General features: G+C 38.8%; 1 protein-coding gene across 2 annotated transcripts in view; it reads right to left on the bottom strand.

The window, feature by feature from the left end:
- Positions 1-22,371, bottom strand: part of slc16a1b (solute carrier family 16 member 1b) — a 31,203-nt gene extending 8,832 nt beyond the window's left edge. Inside the window, exons 1-2 of one of the 2 annotated variants that reach the window (XM_039678861.2) lie at positions 22,230-22,371; positions 9,011-9,303 (exon numbers count right to left, since the gene is read on the bottom strand). In XM_039678861.2, the coding sequence (XP_039534795.2) occupies positions 9,011-9,227 (217 nt within the window). In that variant the 5' untranslated portion in view covers positions 9,228-9,303; positions 22,230-22,371. Of the gene's footprint in view, positions 1-9,010; positions 9,304-9,392; positions 9,468-22,229 lie in introns of those variants that run through there. The other variant, XM_039678870.2, reaches the window with a different exon arrangement.
- Between the last annotated feature and the right edge of the window lie 384 nt (positions 22,372-22,755).

Raw genomic sequence — 22,755 nt, 5'->3', positions numbered from 1 at the left:
CAGTGAGTTGTTGTGAAATCGTCCATATTAAAGTTTATGTGCTCGAACGATTTCCTTTTTAAATCTGTGACACCCAGAACATGTTTTAGCTAGATCTTGAATTTGGCAATCTAGTCTAGTCCACCAAATAGCTTCTGGCCAGACCTATCATTTGATCAACACCTAAATGTACTCTGTGTACTTGAGTACTTTGCACACTCACTCAGTACTCCACAACACAGCCTTGTGTTACAGAAAACTCATGGTGGTTTGAGTAGTCAGGAGGTTGTGGATCTCCTCTAGCTGGCCAGCCTTTCATGGTTAGGTCAAACACTTTGGCCAATACAGGATCTTGAATAGTTCCATTTGAACGATGTGAACCATATCAGTGTCATCTTTGACATAATCTAGGTTCTCCTGAGGAATACGCAACAAATCCATCTGCACTGCCATGGTACTTTGTGCCCTTGAACTCAATAGTCGTGCTGCTGCAATCACCGGAAAACTTTTGCTAGGGCAAAAAATAGCCACTAGAGCTTGATGATCAGAGTGAAATGTTTCCCATACTTTCTTGCTTACTGGCCTTAATGCCACAGACATGTAGGGAAGCAACAAAAGCACTCCACTCCTGTTTGTTCTGGGCCAGCTTCTGGATGTTACCCATACAAATAATTCTTAAACTTCCTCAGTCTCCATATTAAGCTTAAGCCCTCCTGATCAATCTGTATATTTGCACTCTGCAGAAGTCAAAGTCCTAGATGCAAATGCAACTGGAGACTGGGTAATAGTGTGTTAACACTTAATAGACACACTCTTTGGACCACATCCTTTTGCTTTTCTGTTGCAGCAATGCATTCAATGGATGTACCACTATGCAAATATTTGGCAAGAATTTGTGATAATTCATGTATTAGAGGCTCATTCGCATTTTCTAGTCGTGGTGCCTTCAAAATAGAGTTGATGTTTTTTCTGGAGACTGGTGAAGGCCGTCCACTGTATTCGATTGAATATTTGAAAAATTCACAGTTGATTTTGTTTGCTCTCAGTTCATACTCCACAAGACTTTCAAGAAAAGCATTCAAGTCTGTTGTAGAGGAAGAGACCCTTATGCGGCTTTTGAAGATTCTTCCATCTCCATTTGTACTTACACCTGGGGAAGGTCAATTTTTGAAAAACGTTGCCCACCTGATTTGACCTTAAAGTCACCACAGATTCTTATCACCACTTTTCTTGGCATCTGGAACAATAGGTGTATGCCATCTTGGAAAACTTTTGCGTATTGCACAATCACATGCTCTAGCTTGTCCTTCATAGAGGTCCTCCACCCTTTTTCAGTACATAGCGATCTAAAACACACCTTTTGTTTTCATATTTTGGTCTGAATCTTCATATACCCATGGGTGCAATTTTCACACCTGTGTAGGTCTTGATCATTACTCAAGTGCATTTTAGTTTGAGTTTGCCGAAATTGTTTTTGTAATCCGTGTATGATAAAATTGCCAGTGCTAATCCTGCGTCAAGTTCTATCTTCAATTTTACCCCTTCAACAATTGGAGTCACCCAGATCATTTTGTTGTCCGTCTTTTTAAGGGAATGCAGCTCAATGTACGACAAGCCTGCCATATCAGAGTTTTCTGAGTCTGATTCATTCAGTTCATTTACCTTTCAGCTTCTTTTTACGAATGCAACATGCCATTCTTTATTCACTTCAATTTGCCGCAAATTTATTTACGTGACATTCAGCTGTTGCCTTTCTTTGCAGTTCCAGCGCATCTAACGAGGCGGTCTCAATAGAGACAGCGACTCAGTAAGGAGACACTTTTGTGTGTTCTCACTGTGCAGACCGTAAACAAGGCTAACTCTGAGCGAGTCAGACAACCCATCGCCAGAATTGGCAGTGCTCTGTGAGCCTCCTAAGCTCTGTACTATACTAAGGGTTTATTAACAATACTTTTGTTACATCAAGATTTCGCAATATAAAAATGCAACAATGTGTATCCTTGATGCAAGCAATATGATTTGCGATAGAGTAAGTTATCCAAGGTTCAGCTTAGTGTATTTATAAGGTATAATTCACCCAAAATTGTAAATTCTGTCATCATGTACTCACCCTTAAGATATTTTTTATATAACCAGAGAGATTTGTCCTTCCATTTAAAATCCATTCCTCTAAAACTTAAAAATCCAAAAACTGTCAAAGATTTGGAAGAGACCCATGGCTTTATATGATGAACAGATTTACAATGTGCTTTCAAATGCGTGAGAGTGAGTAAATAGAATTAATAAACAGAGCAATTCCAAGAGGGTCCTCACATCATTGGTGCTCGGGCCCTAAATATTAGATTAAAGTCCCCGACCGTGAACCGGAAGTTGCAAACGACTTTTCACTTCACTCCTGGGACGTTAGGCCTGCTTGTCCCCTCCTCCATCCGAAACAAGCAACTCTGCAGAACTTTTGAGGTAGGATAGACACAAATACTTCCACTCTTTGTGGTTTACAGCATGACAGTGTCCTTTTAAAACTCATCATGAGTTCTGATATGTTTTTACAGAACCATAAGCAAGACACTCAGATCGGAGCTCATCTTGAACACATCTTTACTGTGAAGAGTGGGCAGAATGCAGAATACCTTATAAGTTACTGACTCAATACATGACAAAGAGATCTTATATTACATAAATTCAATTAGTGCCGACATGAGTCAAGACAAGTACCCAGACCTTAAATAAAAGTAAAGACAAAAGGGCCATCACACTAGATTTTGTGTTCAAATCCATACAAAAGCATATGTACAGAACACGATTTGCTGAGTTGTTTCAGCACATGTTTAGGTCAATTATGGACAAAACTGTATGGTTTGTCAATATTTCACCCAATAATGGGAAAAACAACCTAGCATTTTTTAGAGAGTGGGGTTCATGAGGAAACAAAGATCAAATATTTTTTTTCTTTACCTTCAGCATGTCATGTGATCATTAACTGACTTCAGAGAACTGTGAACAACTTATAATCCCAAGGGGAATTTTAAGTATATATTTCAGGTCAAATGTGATCAGCAGACCAAAGAAGTTTGAAAATGAGGATATTCTCATTTTAGTGTGCCAAAGTTCACATATGGTGAACTCTCACCTGCAAATTTTATGGCAACGATTTGTTTGTCCAAGAGAGGGTCTAAAAGTCACAGACTGGTCAAATCAAAGATATAAGAATCAATTTTTTGTAAGTTTAGATCGTTTAAACTTTACTCATAGGAGAAGCTGCATGTTTGGCAATGTCAAGGGAGTATTTTTTGAATGTACAGTGGGGCCAACAAGTATTTAGTCAGCCGCTGGTTGTGGAAGTTCTCCTACTTAGAATAATGAGAGGTCTGTAATTTTCATCATAGGTACACTTCAACTATGATAGACAAAATGAGAGAAAAAAAGGAAATCACATTGTAGGATTTTTAAAGAATTTATTTGTATATTATGGTGGAAAATAAGTATTTGGTAACTCACAAACCAACAAGATTTCTGGCTCTCACGGACCTGTAACTTCTGTCCTCCACTCGTTACCTGTATTATTGGCACCTGTTTGAAACCGTTATCTGTATAAAATACACCTGTCCAGAGCCTCAAACAGTCACACTCCAAACTCAACCATGGCCAAGACCAAAGAGCTGTCGAAGGACACCAGGAAGAAAATTGTAGACTGGCACCAGGCTGGGAAGAGTGAATCTGCAAGCAACTTGGTGTGAAAAAAAGAAAGAAAAAAAAAATCAACTGTGGGAGCAATTGTAAGAAAATGGAAGACATACAAGACCACTGATAATCTCCCTCGATGGGGCTCCACACAAGAACTCATCTCGTTGGGTCAAAATGATCATGAGAACGGTGAGCAAAAATCCCAGAACTACACGGAGGGACCTGATGAATGACCTGCAGAGAGCACACACCAAAGTAACAAAAAGTACCATCAGTAACACACTACACCGAGAGGGACTCAAATCCTGCAGTGCCAGGCGTGTCCCCCTGCTTAAGCCAGTACATGTCCAGGCCCATCTGAAGTTTGCCAGAGAGCATATGGATGATCCAGAAAAGGATTGGGAGAATATCATGTGGTCAGATGAAACCAAAATAGATCTTTTTGGTAAAAACTTTTTTAGAAGAATGCAGAGTTGCATCCCAAGTAAGTAAGTAAAATGTATTTGTATAGCACTTTTCTCAGACGAAGATCACAAAGTGCTTCACAACAAAAGAAAGCATTTACAACTATCATAAATACATTGCATCACAAAACAAAATACAAAAAATAAATAAAATAAACAATACGCACACATTAGACCAGCCTAACCACCCTACAATCTAGTTAAAAGCCTCTTTAAAAAGCAGAGTTTTCAGATGATTTTTAAACTTTTCCACACAATCCAAGCCACGTATGGAAGGAGGCAAAGCTTTCCACAACCTGGGTGCAACAACTTGGAATGAACGGTCCCCCCTAGTTTTAAAATGTGAAAGGGGGACAACTAATAGTCTCTGGCCTGTTGATCTCAGACTACGTGAGGATGTACGCAGCTGTATCAGGTCAGAGATGTATGGGGGTGCCTGTCCTTGTAGGGCTCTAAAAGTTAGGACCAACATTTTGAAGTTTATTCTAAGTTTCACTGGTAACCAATGAAGTGAAGCTAAAACTGGAGTAATATGTGCCCTTTTACTCGTGTGGGTTAAAAGCCTAGCAGCAGAATTTTGGACAGTCTGGAGACGACCAAGATCCTTCTTATTAAGGCAAATAAAAAGACTGTTGCAATAGTCTAAGCGAGACGAGATAAAAGCATGAATGATCATCTCCAACTCGGCTTTTGACACCAAGGCTCTTATCTTAGAAATGTTCCTTAATTGAAAGAAACAGTTTTTAATAAGATGTTTCGAGCGTTTCTCCAGAGACATGGCCGCATCAAAAACAACACCTAAGCTCCTGAGACTGGGCTGAACAGACGAACCTAAGTCACCAATGTGTTTCTTTATCTGAGGGATGCTCTGCTCAGGGGCAATAATTAAATTTTCAGTCTTGGCTGAATTCAACATTAAAAAGTTGTCATTCAGCCACTGCTTGATCCTACTCAGACAGTTCATTAAAGATGACAGTTTAAAAAACTCAGTAGGCTTAAAGGAACAGTATAACTGAATGTCATCTGCATACAAGTGATAAGAGACATCCTGAAACTGGCTTATTATCTGTCCTAGAGGGAGCATATACAGAAGGAAAAGAATCGGTCCCAGGACAGAACCCTGAGGAACACCACTCGATAAACCAGCAGTATCTGACATTTTCTGATTTATATAAACACTGAAACTTCTACCAGTAAGGTAGAAGAACACCATACCTACTGTGAAGCATGGGGGAGGAAACATCATGCTTTGGGGCTGATTTTCTGAAAAGGGGACAGGAAAACTGATCCGTGTTGAGGGAAGAATGAACTATGTATTGTGAGATTTTACGCCAAAACCTTCCATCAGTGAGAGCCTTGAAGATGAAACGTGGCTGGGTCTTCCAGCATGACAATGATCCCAAACACACCGCCCAGGCAACGAAGGAGTGGCTCCGTAGAAAGCATTTCAAGCTCCTGGAGTGGCCTAGAAAGTCTCCAGACCTCAACCCCATAGAAAATTTGTGGAGGGAGTTGAAAGTCCATGTTGCCCAGCGATAGCCCCGAAACATTACTGCTCTAGAGGAGATCTGCATGGAAGAATAGGCCAAAATACCAGCCACAGTGTGTGCAAACCTGGTGACTTACAGGAAACGTTTGACCTCTGTCATTGCCAAAAAAGATTGCTACAAATTACTGAGTTGAACTTTTGTTATTTTTCACCATAAATTCTTTAAAAATCCAACAATGTGATTACCTGTTTTTTTTAGTTTTCATTTTGTCTCTCATAGTTGAAGTGTACCTATGATGAAAATTACAGACCACTCTCAGAATCAGTGGCTGACAAAATACTTTTTGGCCCCACTGTATCATTAATAATGTTTTTTTATTTTTTTTTTTTAAATAATGGCAGACAACATACGCTACCATTCAAAAGTTTAGGGATGTTAACATTTTTTTTTTAACTAGGCTAAATTTATTTGATAAAAAAAAACAAAAAAAAAAAAAACAATCTGGTTCTGTTGACAACAGAACCGGAAGACAATATAACGCTGAATAAAGTAGTTTTTGTTATTTTTGGAACAAAATGTATTTTCGATGCTTCAAAACATACTAACTAACCCACTGATGTTACATGGACTACTTTGATGATGTTTTTATTTCCTTTCTGGACAAGGACAGTATACCGTACATACATTTTCAATAGAGGGAAAGAAAACTCTCAGACTAAATCTAAAATATCTTAAACGGTGTTCCAAAAGATGAACGAAGGTCTTACGGGCTTGGTACGACATGAGGGTGAGTCATTAATGACATAATTTTCATTTTTGGGTGAAATGACCCTTTAATGCATCCATGTTTATAAAAATAAAAAAAATAAAAAATACTGACCCCTAACTTTTGAATGATACCGAGATTGATTGATTCATTCATTAGGTTACAGCACATGCTCATTTGCATTAACTTTTTATATTTATTAAACTACACTTTTCCTCTCAAACATTCACTTTTTTGAATTCGGGTCACATTTACAACGACGAAAAAAATAGCAACCCTTCTCTATCTTTCTCTTACCCATCCCCCACTCTGCCTTTCCCAGGTCATGGGTGACTAGAAGAGCCTCTGATGAGTTCAGGCTATGTTCAAAGCAACACAAACCTAATGTAGTCAGATATAGTGTGTGGTGGAAACCAGACACGTTTGACACCAGGAAGTGACACCATCAGTCTACTCAACCACATTTTCTCTGACGTGGTAGTTGACTGCAAATATTAGTCATACTATGTGTACATTTGTATCCCTCCCTAGTACAGTGTGACTCTGCAACTTTTCAAACATTAAACCAAAAATTCATTGAAGAAAAGAAGCGTTTTAACAGTCTAATGACAAATCAGCACAACATTGGGTGATTGCCTGTTAGAAAAACTTAGCTTATTTTACTCTAGACACCCACAAACTTTAAAAATAAAGCACAAAAAGTACAGAGTTTATAACTAGATATGTGTGAGAGAGAAAGAGACAGTGTATCATTTAAAGAAAAAAAAAAATCATCTACATTTGGATTAGTTGTGTGTTGCTCTTGCCTTTACGACAACAATTTCAACTGTTATCACATCTTCCAAATTCTGCAAAATTGGGAAGTGGGCTGTCTGTTTATTTCAATAACATTTACACATTTTGTGTAGCTTTAAAGAGCCTATATTTACCCTGATGGTGGACCGTCACAAAAGACACACTATGGCTACGTCCACATTAATCCGGGTAGATTTGAAAACGGGGTTTTCGTTTAAAAACGCTCTCCGTCCACACTAGCGTTTTCAGGCGTTTTCCGGCGTTTCAGTGTGGATGAGAAACTTCTAAATTCACTTTACTACGCATGAGTGAAACTTCACAAAAGCTCACTGAGATGATACAGATGGGAAAATAAATAATAATGTTATCGCACAATAACAGGATAATTTTATTTGGCAAAATATCTCACCATCACGGATGCGTCCAGGTGGCATTCAGTCACCATATGTTTGGTCTAAAACGCAACTGCTCTCCTGTTTTGCTGCAGGACAGCAAATGTGAGTAAGCTACATTATCGGTCATCTTTGCAGTGCTGTGCTATGAAGAATAGCACATATTAAGTAACATAGAAAGTAACATATTTTAGCAATAGTGTAAAAATGAATAACACATAACAGGCACAATACCGATAAACATGAATATCTATTGGTACTACATGGATCACATGACTAAACTTGCGTCATCGTTTTGAAATACCTCCGGTTTCACTGTCCACACTACAACGCGAAAACGGCATTTTCAAATTTATCCACTTTGGAGAGCGTTTTCCAAACGATTCGTTTTTGTTGACTGAAAACGTCTCAGTGTGGCCTTCCGTCCACAGCGTCTCAGTGTGGACGGAAGGCCAAACCTGAGAGAAAAATATATGTTTTCAAACGAAAACATATTAGTGTGGACATGGCCTATGTTGTTATTGTAGCCAATCCTATCATTATATCCTCTTGAGGCCCAGAACTTTTTTCAAAAGTTTTTTCTTCTTCTTCATGTAATCACATTATTAAGAGCATACGAAACAAACGAAAAAAAAAAAAAAGATATTTTATTCCTATGTTATGCTATGACCTCTGTAGTGGACACCAGGACTCGATTGTTTAAAAAAAATTACATGAAATTATATATAGGCAAAAATAATGGAAGTATTTGACATATAGGCTAAACATCGTTTTTTTTTTTTCATGGAAACGCTTCCAACACGCTTGCGTGTCGCGTGAAAAATAGGCGTCGGTTCTATTTCTAGCATGCACGCGTTTTCCACACGGCTCATGCTGCGTGTCACGCAGGCAGTGTGGAAGCTCTAATCTGTTAAGATGGGAGCCGAAATAAAAACCAGACAGTAAAAAAAAAAAAAACGGACACACCACGCAGCTGGGACACACACATCCAGTGTGTCTCCGGCCAGCGCACGCGGCGGTGCATCCGAGGAAGAACGACTTCAAGCCGAATCGGTCCGAGCTTGTATGTCTCACACAATCAGAGCGTAAAAATACAGGATATTTTACGGGAAAATACTAAAACGGGAAGACAGCGGGAAAAGAGCCAAAATACGTGAGAAACCCGAAAAAAAACGGGAGGGTTGACAGCTATGATTCTGATACATCGACCTAGAGACGAACCTGTATGTATGAGTGAGTGGAGGCGGGGCTCATTTGTATATTCATACCATACTAAATGATTCATAGCTCATTTTAAGATATGACTAAAAAACAATGCACAAAAAAAGTTTAAATGTGCCATTTTGGTGATCAAAGATGAATTTGAAAGAATTAAATAATTGACTGTGGCATTTTAAGTACCAAGCAGGACAGAAGTGAAAGTAGTAAAACAAAACTGACCTCCCGCATACATGACAGCCAGCATGATTGATGAGATCCATGACACTTGGCTGCTGGTGGCATCGAAAATCACCTCGATCTCTTTGAAAAACACCGTAATGGATTTGGGGAAGGCATAGGAGAAGCCAATGCTGATAAAGGCCCCTACTACCACTGCCCAGCCCCAGCCGCCCTCAGGAGGAGTGTAGCCTACCGGCCCTCCTGTCGCTGGCGGCATCTTTACACGCACACACTGATGAGGATGATGACGAAGAAGAGAAGAATCAGCTGAGCTTCAAGCGAACTGGATCAGTCTGTGAGGGGGAAAAAAAAGAGAAGGATTTACAGAAGGCGGCACACAAGCATAGACTGAAATAAGATGATTCACATGACAGATCTCAACCCTAATTCTGTGAACGGTCAGACTCTGTAGATCACAATGGACAAGATCCAATTCAGGGAAAGTTATCCACGCGGACAGAGCAAGAGTACAGCATGTGAATGGACAAAAAAAACTGTGTAAACAGCTTGTAGTTTGAGCGTAACTGCTATAAGTTAGTTACTCTTTAACAGAGCTGATGTCAAAACACACAAACATACGAGACCTAGAAACATCAAAAGAACAGATGTTTGCACAAATGCCTTCACACACAAACAGTCTTTTCTGACTCTCTTTGCCTTTAGAGCACAGAATAGGTTTATTTGAGCATGAAATTCATGGTCTAGGCTGGTATGCGTGCTTGGAGGGGTAAAGGCTAAATCACTGCCAGGGCCTCAGATAGGAGGAAGGTTCATATATCAGAAAGGATAAAACAGATGGGGGTAAGGAGTCCCGTTTTAATTAAGTCCTCTCTTTGTTGCTTCAGGCAGATCTTACTTACCGGAGAACTCAAATAGCTGCTATGAATGATGCAACTACCGTGAGCTAATAATGTGTGGGGTGACACATGCACTTCAGGGGCTACGGTTTAAGCGAAGCAAAGTTTTACTTGGTCAAAACAATCAAAATAAGAATACATTTGATTATGTTAACATTATTCTGCCTTGTGGCTAATACAGGACACACTGACTTTTTGCACACTGCAGTAAGCTAGATCGATATTAGAATATATTCATAAAAGCTGGATGACTTATGTTGCTAAGTCAATGTTTTAAAAATAATTGCATGGTGGAGAAAAAAACTTTATGTATTACTACAAATAAAGCCATTTCTGCTTTTCAAACCACTTGACAAAATAGTGTCGTCTAATTTACTTGGGTATAAACATGTAACTTGTGGTAAATCAAAAAAATGTTCAAACAATATTGTTGAGCTATGCAAATTTAAATTTGGATTTAAATATTGTTGGAAACATTTGGGATAAGGGGCGGACTGGCCATTTGGAGCACCGGGACTTTTGCCGGTGGGCCGCTGGCCAATGTGGGCCGGCCTGGTACACAAACATAAAAATGATGGAAATCATAATATTACATTTTGTTTTCTACGCAAATGGATGAGGAAATCGATCGTACAGGCGCGGACGACAAGGCGTGTGTTTTTTTGTGTGTGTGCATGTGAGCATATCCCCGTTAATTAGTTTGGTCTACTCCATTGCATATCTTGAAACGCCATTTTTCATGTCCTGGAAACACACCAAGCCAACGCCAATGAACTAGCGCAGATGAAAACTTGTGTTGTTGCCTGTGCCGCGGGAACAAAAGCTGCACTTGTACACACCGAGAGAACTACAGCCAACTGTCAGCATGTTCTGCGCCTGCGTGTAAATGAGACAACTGTCTACTTCTGCAGATATATTCGTCTATATTCGTCATTCAAAAAGAGAAACTGACGCTACAGGGCGCAGATACACACTGTAAACAAAGCAGTTTGTGCTTACGGTTTGAATATCAATCCTGCTAAACACTTTCTTTATTCCACATGTTAATATTGAAATATTCGTGAAGGTAAACTCAAGTAAGATAACATTATTTAGAACAGCCCTATCTGTGCTGTTTCGACTTATTTGCTTGCTGTTTTGCTAATATTATTATGCAGTGCACAAACTCGTTCACTAAGCTAATCAGCCAATCAGAGTTCCCTCTTTCACTGACATGTCGAATCGGCCAAAAAAAGCCGACGAGAATCAATTTCAGCCGATGGTGTGGAACATACTGAGAAAAGTCGGCCGATGCACAAAAACTGGCCAACGGCCGACCGTCGGCTTGGTGTGTTCCAGGCTTAATTTACAGAGATGGATAGATATTTATATGAATTAATATTAATCATTGATGGGCCAATGTGTTATGATGTCAGATGTGGGCTGCTGTGGGTAAGAAAGTTTAGGGCCACTTTTTGGTCCCAGTCCGCCCCTGTTTGGGATAATGAAAGTAGACAAATCAAATAATTAACATTGTTCAAGTGCTTTTTTTTATATTTTAAATAAAAAATGTTTACATATTGTGCAATTTGTGCCTTAAATGTGCCTCTGGTCATTAACTTTTTAGATGAATGCTATGGCTTTAGGTCAGGTAGAATCTGCGACCTCCAACCCAGTTTGTTGGCTAGGTTATTTTATCTCGGAGGAATCATGACAATGTAGTTTCATTTTATGTACAAACTGGTTTATAAATATGGTCATATGGTATTTGCAGAATCATGGGAATTGTCAAGGGCTGCTGTTGCATGTCTGAAAAGGCTAAAAGCATGAGTGTACAGTACACTCCTGCCATTCAAAGGATGAAAGAGAGATTTAGCAGTTTTGGGCAATTGTTGGTGAAATCAAATGCAGAGGAGGGATTTTTGGCATAAATATTGCAGTGAGAGTTTTTACAGATAGCTAACAAACGATGATGTACCAAACACTCAAGAGGGTCGACGTGAGAATAACTGTTACCGCACATTAAGCCAATAAAAATATAAGAGATACCAAAATTAAGACACTTTTCCATTTTTACATATTGTGCTAGTGGGAAACGGCTCTTGTCATTCTGCCACTAGACACAGCTAAGACCTATATAGCCCACCTTTAACGAACAACAAAATTTGGTTCACACAGCCTAGTATCCTGCCCAAGTGCTGCTTAAAAAAAAAGTGACATCAGCAAGAAAAATATTTTGAGAGGAACAAGTTGAGATTAAATATTAAAAGACTCAAATATTTTCTTTGGCATAATTTGCAAAAAGTAAAAAGGGTCAATTTCGATTGCATGTCAACTTGGATGTGACTGTTTCAGTCCAGTGTGTGATTTCATCTTGCATTAATGCCATCAAATGTACAAACATCTGTTGTCAGACAAGCTCATAGACACAGTAGCTGGATTGTTCTGGAAACAAACTGAGAATGGAGACTTGAGCATTGTGATCCCACGTTCTCCAACTTCCTTGTGATGTTTGACTACAGTCTAACCTCTGTTTGGTTTGCCAATGAAGTGATGCAGTAACCTCTCCTCTTAATCCTGCAAATCTGTCAATCACCTTCACAACTTGCTGATTTGTATTTTTTCACTGTACCACACACATGCACGCCACGGGCTAATGAAGAGAATCACATGTCGACAAAACTCCTGGGTCTGGAAATATCCGTAGGCTTGAGCACTTTAAAAAGCTGATCTGTTTCCTAACACACTCCATTGAGACCTGAGAGGGGCCAAAACCCCAGCAGAATACCAGATCAACTGGAGCTATAAGACTTGTGCATTCCTACCCGCTGTTCTTTTAATCCTCTCGAAATATGTATGCATTTAATCTTACTTAAAACTGGTGCAGGAAAAACCAAGGTGCGTGTGTGTGTGTTGCGACCTCAAGATAACTCAAAGCATTTTTGTTTTCCGCTGACTTCGCATATGCCCTCGTAAGGGCAGTGTAGCATATCTGCCACAAAGTTAGTTTTTAAATCATTAATAAAGTGCGACAACCCTGCAAAAACAAATAAGCAAAGATTAATACTTCTGGTTACTACAAAACCATGTTGTAATATTCAGGGGTCAGAAATGAATTTAAAGAGCACCTACTGTATCATGGATTTTTGAAAATGACTGTTCATGTAGTGTGGAATATAGCTCTAAGGGAATGAAAACATCCTGCAAAGATTTATATCTGAAAGTGCACCGTATATAAAGTTATTGTCTTTCAAAAGTGAGAGTCGACTCTGAGTCTATGAAATGAATTGTTTTTGAAACGAGTCATTAGCTGTTTCGTAGTGACGTAGAGAGGTCATTGACCGCTCCCAACAACTGCGCCCGCAGACTTGATGTGACGTCTAGAACACATTCAAATACTTCAGCTGAATCGCATCATGTCGAGAAGACGCTGTGTTCTACAATGCAAAGACAGTCCAGGGACGAGCATGTGAAGAATCAGTGGTCAGAGTTCATATTTGCAATGATACCACAACAGTATAGCCCGAACCAATTATAATGACGAATCATTCGCAAGCCGGTTGTTCCCGAAGGAGGGCTCAGTATCCAGTGTATATGGATCAGGTTCGTCCTCCTCCGAATCACAATCTGTAAGTAATATTAATAATGTTTGCTGTTACGTTTTCTGTAGCATGCACAATAGTTATATTGTGTTGTGTACTCTCCGCGCAGCTTCTAAGCGGGGTAAAGTTAGTTTTGTTTTTGATATGCACCCCACATTCATTGAAAAAAGGCAATTACCTCCTAAACGACTTAGCCAAATATGACTTCGCTCTATATAATAAGCACTGTCCCTCAAAAGCCGCCGCAATGTGAATATCGCCGGGAAAGCTCTCTCTTGACGGAGACGCGAGTAAGGGACCGTGTGGAAAGTGTACTTTTTCTGACACGTTTGTTCAAACACTATATACAATTTTCAACACTTGACAAGCTATAATCCTGGTTATGGGCGTTCCGTTGCCGACAGTCTCTGCCTACGGTTTACCAATAACAACTGACTGGGTCATTTGAACAATCGCCGCAGATTCGAGTCACTCAAAGGAGGTGTTTGGGAAAATGAATCGTCGAACGAATCATTTGGGAGTCGTTGAGCAAATCAGTTAAAAATAAATGCATATTATAAGACAAATAAACTGTTTATCCTTGCATGCACGTTAAACTTTTTTTGGGAACTCCCAAAACTAAAATAGGAACATTTCAAATTCTATGATAGGAGCTCTTTAAAATCAGCACAACGCGATTAAGCATCTACACAATGTATCCTTATTTATATGGAAATCATTTCAGTTTAAAAACTGCTTGGACCATGACCATGTCTAATTTTAAATAGCCTGTAAATCTCCCAGAATGCTTCAGTATGTCCCAATTAAGCCATGAAGAGTCTCTTTCCTCCTGAGACTGCAGTGTTGGACAGGCTGCTGGTTCAGTGGTCTCCTGAGAGTCTGTGGATGTCATGAACTGCCCTCCACAGTGGATCTCAGTCAGACTCTCAACCGAAGAGGTTATGGCGTAATGTTTCTCTACTGGGAGCTGTGCAGGATATTGACTAGTTATACGTTTAGCGATAACGGTTTTGTGCTTTTTTTTTTTTGGTGCACCCCATACACAATCATGCAAAGAAAAAAATGCAGTAAACCACCCCTTTAATTAATTACATGCCAATATCTGCAGGGGTCAACATTAACGCTTGTCCGGGACAAGCACATTTTTCTTCAAAATCATGCAGCCCTACTCCCACACTGTCCCTGATACATAATCTTCATTTGTTACGCAGGTGACATTTAGTACACGATCCAAACGCCATACGGTTCTTAGCACAAGTTTGTAAAACTGGATCTTCCTGTGGACATCAGTCCTCTCTGGTACTGAACAAAACAGTTCACTACAAATAAACCCATCATAAAACCTAAAACTTTATATATGCTAGACACGAGTATGCATTTCTGAGATGCTCAAAAGAATAATAAAATCCCAAGAATTTGAAAAAGATTGCCTTACTGAATTTAAATAAAGCTTCAATTCAACCTCCATCATCAAAACATCTGTAAACATTAAATGCATCTTCCTGTGAAATGTTTAAAAGACAGAACATTAATGCAGAAAGGCCAATGACAGTGTAATAAGAAAGATCATGGTAGATAAACAAAAGAAATATATAGTCACCCACTTTGAGACTAAGAGCCTTTAGATATGGCCAATTACAGCTGTCTAGACTAGAGCTCTACTGTAGTCTGGTCAACCAGTTTACAGCTGCCGTTATAATGAGCGCCCTCAGCTAGGTTTAATTTAGAAGAATATACTTTTCTTACTATTGCTGTATACACATTATACACATTTTCCTTACCGAGTTAACATATCTGTATACATGTGGGGGAATACCATATCCCACGATGCAATGTGCTCTATCTTACATTTTATATTGAGTGTGATGGATGAATATGAGATGTTGCAATGTCTATGGCTCATATGACTCATGATTTGACTGCCCAGAGTTAAGACAGAACACAAAAACATATTTATTTTTAAGATGTAAACTAGGACTCCACTTTTAAACATGCACTATTTAAAAACAAAACAGGTAGTATACACTAGTGTATGAGCTTATCACAACCCTCTACAAAGCGAGTAAATCACTCACATATGCAACTGAATCTTCAATGGGCAACTAAAGAATTTCTATTAGCCACTCGCCAACAAAGAGTTGTCGGAAGCTTAATGATCGTGATGGTGAAATTATGGGACTGTGGTGTAGTTTATTTAGTTGAATTTTACTAATTACTAAAGTTTTATCATTAATAGTGCTTGATTCTCATAATATAATGCGTGATTGATGTTAAGAGTGTACGTTTAGATATTTAAAAACCTGTGCCATTTTATTTGTGTGTGTGTGTGTGTGTGTGTTTGTGTGTGTGTGTGTGTGGTATAGTATAGTATATCAGTCTGGTGAGTAACCAAAAATGTTTTCCAAGCCAAAGGTGAATTTATTGCCAAGGTGTACATCAAGGGTTGTTATCAGTTTATAGCGGTGTAAACTTGAAGCGAATTATCTCATTTCATCAAAGACAACTGACACATGACATCTGGCTGCATCTCAAAAGGAGGAAGTGATCGTGTGCGTATTTAGTATAGTATAGTATAGTATATCAGTCTGGTGAGTAACCAAAAATGTTTTCCAAGCCAATGGTGATTTTATTGCCAAGGTGTGAATCAAGGGTTGTTATCAGTTTATAGCGGTATAAACTTAAAGCGAATTATCTCATTTCAAAGACAACTGACGCATGACATCTGGCTGCATCTCAAAAGGAGGAAGTGATCGTTTCCTGAAACTTCTTGTTAATGTTGAGTCATTAATGTTCAAAAAGTCAGGGAGGAAAATGTGATAAAATGAATATGCCTTGGTATACAATCTTTTAGGTAAAGACTTTGTCAAAACTTCTTTGTGAATAGAGAAGGACATACTCAGTTGTTTTGAACTAAACCAGTGCGACTAATCTACACTCACTCTCATGTGATTTCAAACGTGTATAACTTGGAACAAAACAAAAGAAATTACAAAGGAGTTTTAAAGGTTAGGAATTTTTTTTAAATGACATTATGAAAGTATAACAATATTTCAAGTCTTCCGAATGTTCTGATAGTCTATATTCAATGAAAATATTCTCTTTGGTGGGCTCATGAGAGAACGGATTCATGAACGGATCTTTTATTGTATGGCTTCAGAAGAATTATGTTAGGTCCATACTTTTATGGTACTTTGAATTCTGAAAGCTTTACTCCACATCCAACCACATTAGAAAAGGAAGCCATATGGAATGATATGCAACGACACAACACAAGTAAAAAAAAAAAAAAAAAAAAAAAAAAAAAACATGGCCATTTTTTGTATATTTTTGCAAAAACCCTGGAGAAATCCTTAAACCATTTCCTCTTCTTAAGAAATCTGAAATCACCCAACACCTATGCGTCAAGTGAAGCACTCGTGAAATCTGCATCATAATGTATGTAGTGTCGCCTCTAATCAGAAACCAAATTTGGAAACTGTTACAGTTCATTGAAGCTAAATGCCTTGTAAAGGCTATCAGACTGATGGCATCTTTCACAATCCCTTTTCTTTCACTCTCAGTAGAGCAAAAAGGATGGTACTGAATGACATGCTTTGTTCATCCACACACTTTGCCAAAGTACACAAGCTTCTGAAAACAGACAGCTCAGTATAACGCCTGATGGAAATCTAAGTGGGCCCACAATCATTCATTTATAGAAATTCTTATGATCTTGATTAATTATTAACGGGTGAAATAAGTAGCACACACATAAGGGATAGCCATTAAAACAAGTTCACAGGCACTTACAAACACATTAAAATCACTTGCCCCTTCAAAGTCTTGAGACCTGAGAGGTGGGTTTAAAAACTAAACACAATTTATTCATTGGTTTCTGACTGATATACCCAACGTCTGTCTCCACAGGGCTCTGGAGAGGAAGCATTTGACTAACTCTATCGCAGCCTCTCTTCACATGTAAAGGTTTAGTGTGCTTTAAAGCAATAATTCATCACAAATATGAAAATTATTATTGACAAGGGCAATAAATGGGGACTGAATCTTTTTAAGCTTCAAGGCAAAAAAGCTCTAAAAGTACCATAATAGTAGTACATCCAAAACATGCTATATTTGCTATACAAGTTCTTGAGTCATACAATAACTTTGTGTGAGCCTGAGGAACAGAACGAAATTCATTCCATCCAATATCTCAAGCAATTCAAAACCATCATGGCGAACAGTGCACATCTGAAATGTCTCAGCTAAAGGAAATAATTTATCGGCTTTAATACATCAGCCAAATTTTCTTATCTTTTCTTTTCTAAAATAAACATGAATCGTTTGATAAGATATGGTGGTCGATTATCAATGTGCATCCAGACAAGATATTTATTTGAATTCAACCCCATGTAAAAAAAAAAAATAAAATCTTTGAAGAACCTAATGGTCCAAATGGCCTATATGGTCTAAAACCAGGATTTATGAGGAAGCCTCAGTTTAAAAGTGTGATTTGTAGACATGTACAATTCAATTCCATTAATAAAATCTTTTTTCATAATCTATTTTTATAATGATATGCCAAGCTCTAAAATATTTAATGAGTAGAAATTATGAATAAATATATTCTAAAAGTTATAGCGCCTTCGAATATATTTTGGACAAAGCGGCCCTTGAAGTTAAAGAAAAGGTTCAGAACCACTGCTTTAAGGGTTTTTACAAGCATTTAAGAGTGCGCATATCGATAGAAGTAACATTTACCACCTAGAGAACAGTGGGACACCCAGATGGACTGGCCCTAAACAGGCACACCTCCCCCTTGGCTTGTACTCCATTCTTATTCAAATTCCCTTTTGAAATTCAAACTTGACACACTCAATAGATAAGATGATGAGAACGTATGTCTTAAAGCTCATCTTTCATCAAACCACAGCCTTTAAGTTACTAAAACACTCCTGTGTTGACTGATTGCATGGTAAAGCTCGGTACGGCTCACTTTTGGGGAGGGCGACGCAACTTTAATGATCAGTCTATATAATCCCACCCACTTTGAAGCGGTACTAAACTACAGTGGAAAAGCAAGTTGAGTTGAGTAAAGTGAGCCGAGTCATGAATGTCACAGCATTGACTATGAATTTGAGTATCCACTTTAAAGAGATGACGCAGTCAAAATTTCTGACATGCAACAGTGAGTTTGTGGCATTCATAACTAGCCAAAAATAGAACGTCCCTTCTGTCATTCAATTGCCACCTCATACAAGGCACATAACCACAAACCACCACTGTGAGCCTACACACGTTGACCTGCCAAGCTACCCCAGACTGACACTATAATAAGTGTGTGGCTTGTCTTCTTAGCAACAGACTACACATGAAAAGAAATAATAAACTTAGCACTAAACAATACCTGTAATGAAATACAATATCCATCAGTGTGTGCTTGATGGTGACAGTCTGGCATCCAACACAAATCATTCAATTATGTGCTCTTGATTGATCTTGTGACTTTTGAATTGCTAAACCTGTTTTTCCTCCCACATCCTCAACATTTGCCCTTGTGTGAACCTTTGATCAATTACAAATCAGACGTGACTGCTGAACTTTAAGTCAGCCAACTAGATCTCAAACACCACATAACAGCCCATTCAAATGGACTTAAACATTACATACGCAGTTTTATTGAAGGGAGGTTATCTTTACACTCTCAACGTGGGTCAAAGTTGGAAATGAAATTGCATCAGAAGCCTTCTGGAGTTCATTACTACAGAAATAATTTCAGGTAGCTCTTTTAAAGGGTATATTGCAGGTTAACCACCACAACCAATTAATGTGTAAATTAAAGTGCTCAATATACATGTGTGTGTGTGTGTGTGTGTCTATATATATATATATATAAATATATATATACACATACATCTGTCTTAAAATGCATTAAAATAACATTTATTGGAGTTTCTTCAAAGGTAGCATGTTTTTCTTACAGTAACTGGGTAATGACGTCCAATAGGAGCGCGGGCGATAATTACTCACTAGATAACGGTTACTCGCACAGAATAAAACGATTTGCTGTACTCCTGTAAACTAGAAAAACATCTACGATAAAACATATAAACTAATAATTTTTTATTCATCTGTAGCAGAAAAGCAACAAGAACAACTAAAAAAAAATAGAAATGATTTACAGGCCAGAGTTTCTATTTATAACATGTTTGCAGCGATGTAGCCAATCACACACATACGGGTTGATTTCTAGGAAGCGATGTAGCCAATCACACACATATGGGTTGATTTCTAGGAACGCAATGGCCAATCAGAAGCATTTAGACTTCCCTCACCGCTCAAAACTGACTTTTTGTTCAGTGATGAATTCTGTATGCTGGCAAATCCTCAAATTATAACAAAGAAAGTGTAGATTATAAAAGATTCATTAACAGATGTGTGAGATCGCAAAGAACTGATGTCAGCTTTTTATGAATTATTAAGGGAGCGCACTTTGCGCGCATTCATGGCACACCATGCATGACCGTAAGTTAGCCTGCTTGTTTTTGTTATAACAGTGTGGTTTGTGTGTTAATGCTTTAATAAATCATTTATTAGGAGCCTTTATGCTGATGCGATATGGTGGGGACACGTAGGCTGACGTGAAAGTATTTGGAGGCACAGAAAAAAAGTATTTTTGTGGGAGGGAGCGGGACAAAACATAAATGCTACGGGGGGGGGGGGAAGTAACATAGAAAGTAGTTGAGAACGTCAGTTATAATAATGACTCATAAAAAAAATAGTCGTGTTTAAATCGGGCTCACAATTAACGTGTCGGGCCGAGTGCTCGAGTAGGGTCAGGCTTACATACCCAAGATCTACCTCGGGTATGCTAACAATTACAGGCATGAATCAGTCGTTTGTCCTTGGGGAACTTGTGGAGCCTCTCCCCCGTTTTTGATGTATTCGATGCATTTGTTAAAAATGTAACCAGCAATTTACACTTAAAGTAATGATTGTGAGTGCATCTTTTGCCGACTTCCATTTCCAGAGACAAAGTCAAATCAGGTTTCTGATAGTACCACAGAGTTCAGAGTGGCACCATTTGTGCCCTTATAACAGTGTGACCTGACTGTTTGTTTTTCCACTGACCAGAGCGCCCAGGGAACGACGTCGTTACGTCACCGTGTACGTCGCTAGAAACGCTTGCAAGTACATTGCTTTGGGATTATCTCTAACTCGTGTACCAAGAAAACTTTAAAAACAAGTGAAATATGTAAGTCTTTTAATCTTTTCGTTTGATATGTAATCTTTTCTGATAAGTTATGTACCCCTGTCTTGTGTCTTTTTTCTTTCCATTTATTTGTTCTATATCGTGACTGTTTTCTTCCTTGCTTATGTTTCAAATAAAATAAATAAATAAATAAATAAAAACGCTTGCGTGTTTCTGCAGTTTCTCCTGGCTTTGCGATGGCCAGAAAAGATGTTTAGAACACATCTAAACCCGCCTCAGCCCCCGACGTAAGCATGACGTGCTAAAAGAACGGTTCTAGTCCAGCAAAGAGTTGGTGCCGCTTTGGAACCAGTTTTCCTGGCCGCGAACCAGTTCTTTGGCTGTCGAAACACAAAGAACTGGTTCGCGTGCAGGCACCGGCTCCGAACCGGCTCTCAAAATGCTTTGATGGAAAAGGGGCTCTCTACCAACCATTGTTCTTCTCCAAGCTAGTTCTTCTCCTAAATTGAGTAGAGATCTTTTTGATTCAATCTGAGGTGACTTGGCAACCTACAATTAACCTCATGAGATTATCTTGCAACATTGATGATACCAATTAGCTCATGATGAAATATATCAGAAATGTTGAAACTTTCCCCTGCAATAAAAAGCTGATGAAAACTAAATCAGATTCTCCTCATGAGAATCCACTGTTAAAATGGGCTAACCCTATATAAATTCAGTTAGAATTCTGACCCAAATATATGAGTGGAGCAGAGTGAAGTTTTCGGAGAACTTCTTATTTGTTTAGTCAACGTGTCGGTTTCCTCTCACGAATGGAAGCAGAGCTCTAATTTAGCTTAAAACAAGCAGTGCATTTTAAAATTCAGACCATCAGTGTTTCTCTTACTCACTTGGTCTGAGTTGCTTGTTGTTGACATTGGTTGAGAAGAAATATACAAACTGGGAAAATTACTATGCAAATCAAGCTATTCGGTGTCTCAAAACCTGGTGATATGCCTGCCTAGAAAGCATCTGAAGGCATCAAACAGCACATGCCTCTGATGCTCAAAAACTTGTCTAGGTAGCGCGTTATGCACCTCATCGGGATTTGATCCAGCCTAAGACTAATTAAATGACTGAGTGAAAGCAAAAGTAATCTTCAAATAACTATCAAAATGATCAAACAAAAGGATATATCCGCGATTGAACAGATGCAGTTTAATTTAATGATATATTTTTTTTTACCCCACACCCTTCATTGCGCACGTGAGCGCGTGACACGCGTAAATGGCGATAAACTCAAACGGTGAGAACAGCGAATAACGTGATAAATGAGACCCATTTCTTGGTCTGTGAGAGAAGGGTCTGTTTCGGTGTTGGAGGGTCACACAAACCCCAAATTCACTCAACATCCCGCCACAATCTGCAGGTCTGAGCGCACTACAACATCACGAATGAACCACAAAGAGTGTGCTCGCACCACCAGAGCTCAAGTTAATTCATTGTGTTCATTTAAACTAAAGCTCAAAATGCCGTTTTAAAAGGAGCACCTTTCTCTCGAGCAGGACCGTGTGGTACACAGCCTGTAAATACACACGGAAAACACATACCTGCGCGTTTCATTTACCAACTCCGGTGGCAAGAGTGCGATATCCTTCTGTGATGTGATGTGATGTGAGCTCCCGGTTCACCGAACAGCATGGAGAGCTACTTTCGTGGATATGTGGTGTGACTTACTTAACCCAACCGCTCGACTATTGATGCGCATGCGCACAACTACTGTGTACGGCCCCACGAACGCCCGTGTAATATAGTCTCAAGTTACAAGGACATTTGAGGAGTTAAGATGACTTTGAACGTGATGTTAAACTTCACTGGGACTTTTGAGGCTAATTCAATATGTTATTTACCCATTTGCCCTTTTAAAGATAATGAAAAGTGCGTGATTTAAAAATCAGAAAGTAGGCTAATTTAAGTTCAACTGAAGTTGAGCCTAATACAGAAACGTGTTGAAAAGTTTTGGGCGCGTTTTAAAATAAAATATCTAATCATTCTTAAACAAGATATATTCAAATCTGAAGAAAAAAGTAGCCTACATTTTAATGTGGATTGTGGATAGGCTACTTTTTACTTCCA

The sequence above is a fragment of the Pimephales promelas genome, chromosome 14 (assembly GCF_988280905.1).
Source record: "Pimephales promelas chromosome 14, fPimPro1.hap1.1, whole genome shotgun sequence".
NCBI lineage: Eukaryota > Metazoa > Chordata > Actinopteri > Cypriniformes > Leuciscidae > Pimephales > Pimephales promelas.
Note: the sequence above shows the minus strand (reverse complement) of the source record. Positions and strands in the feature narration are given on the sequence as shown.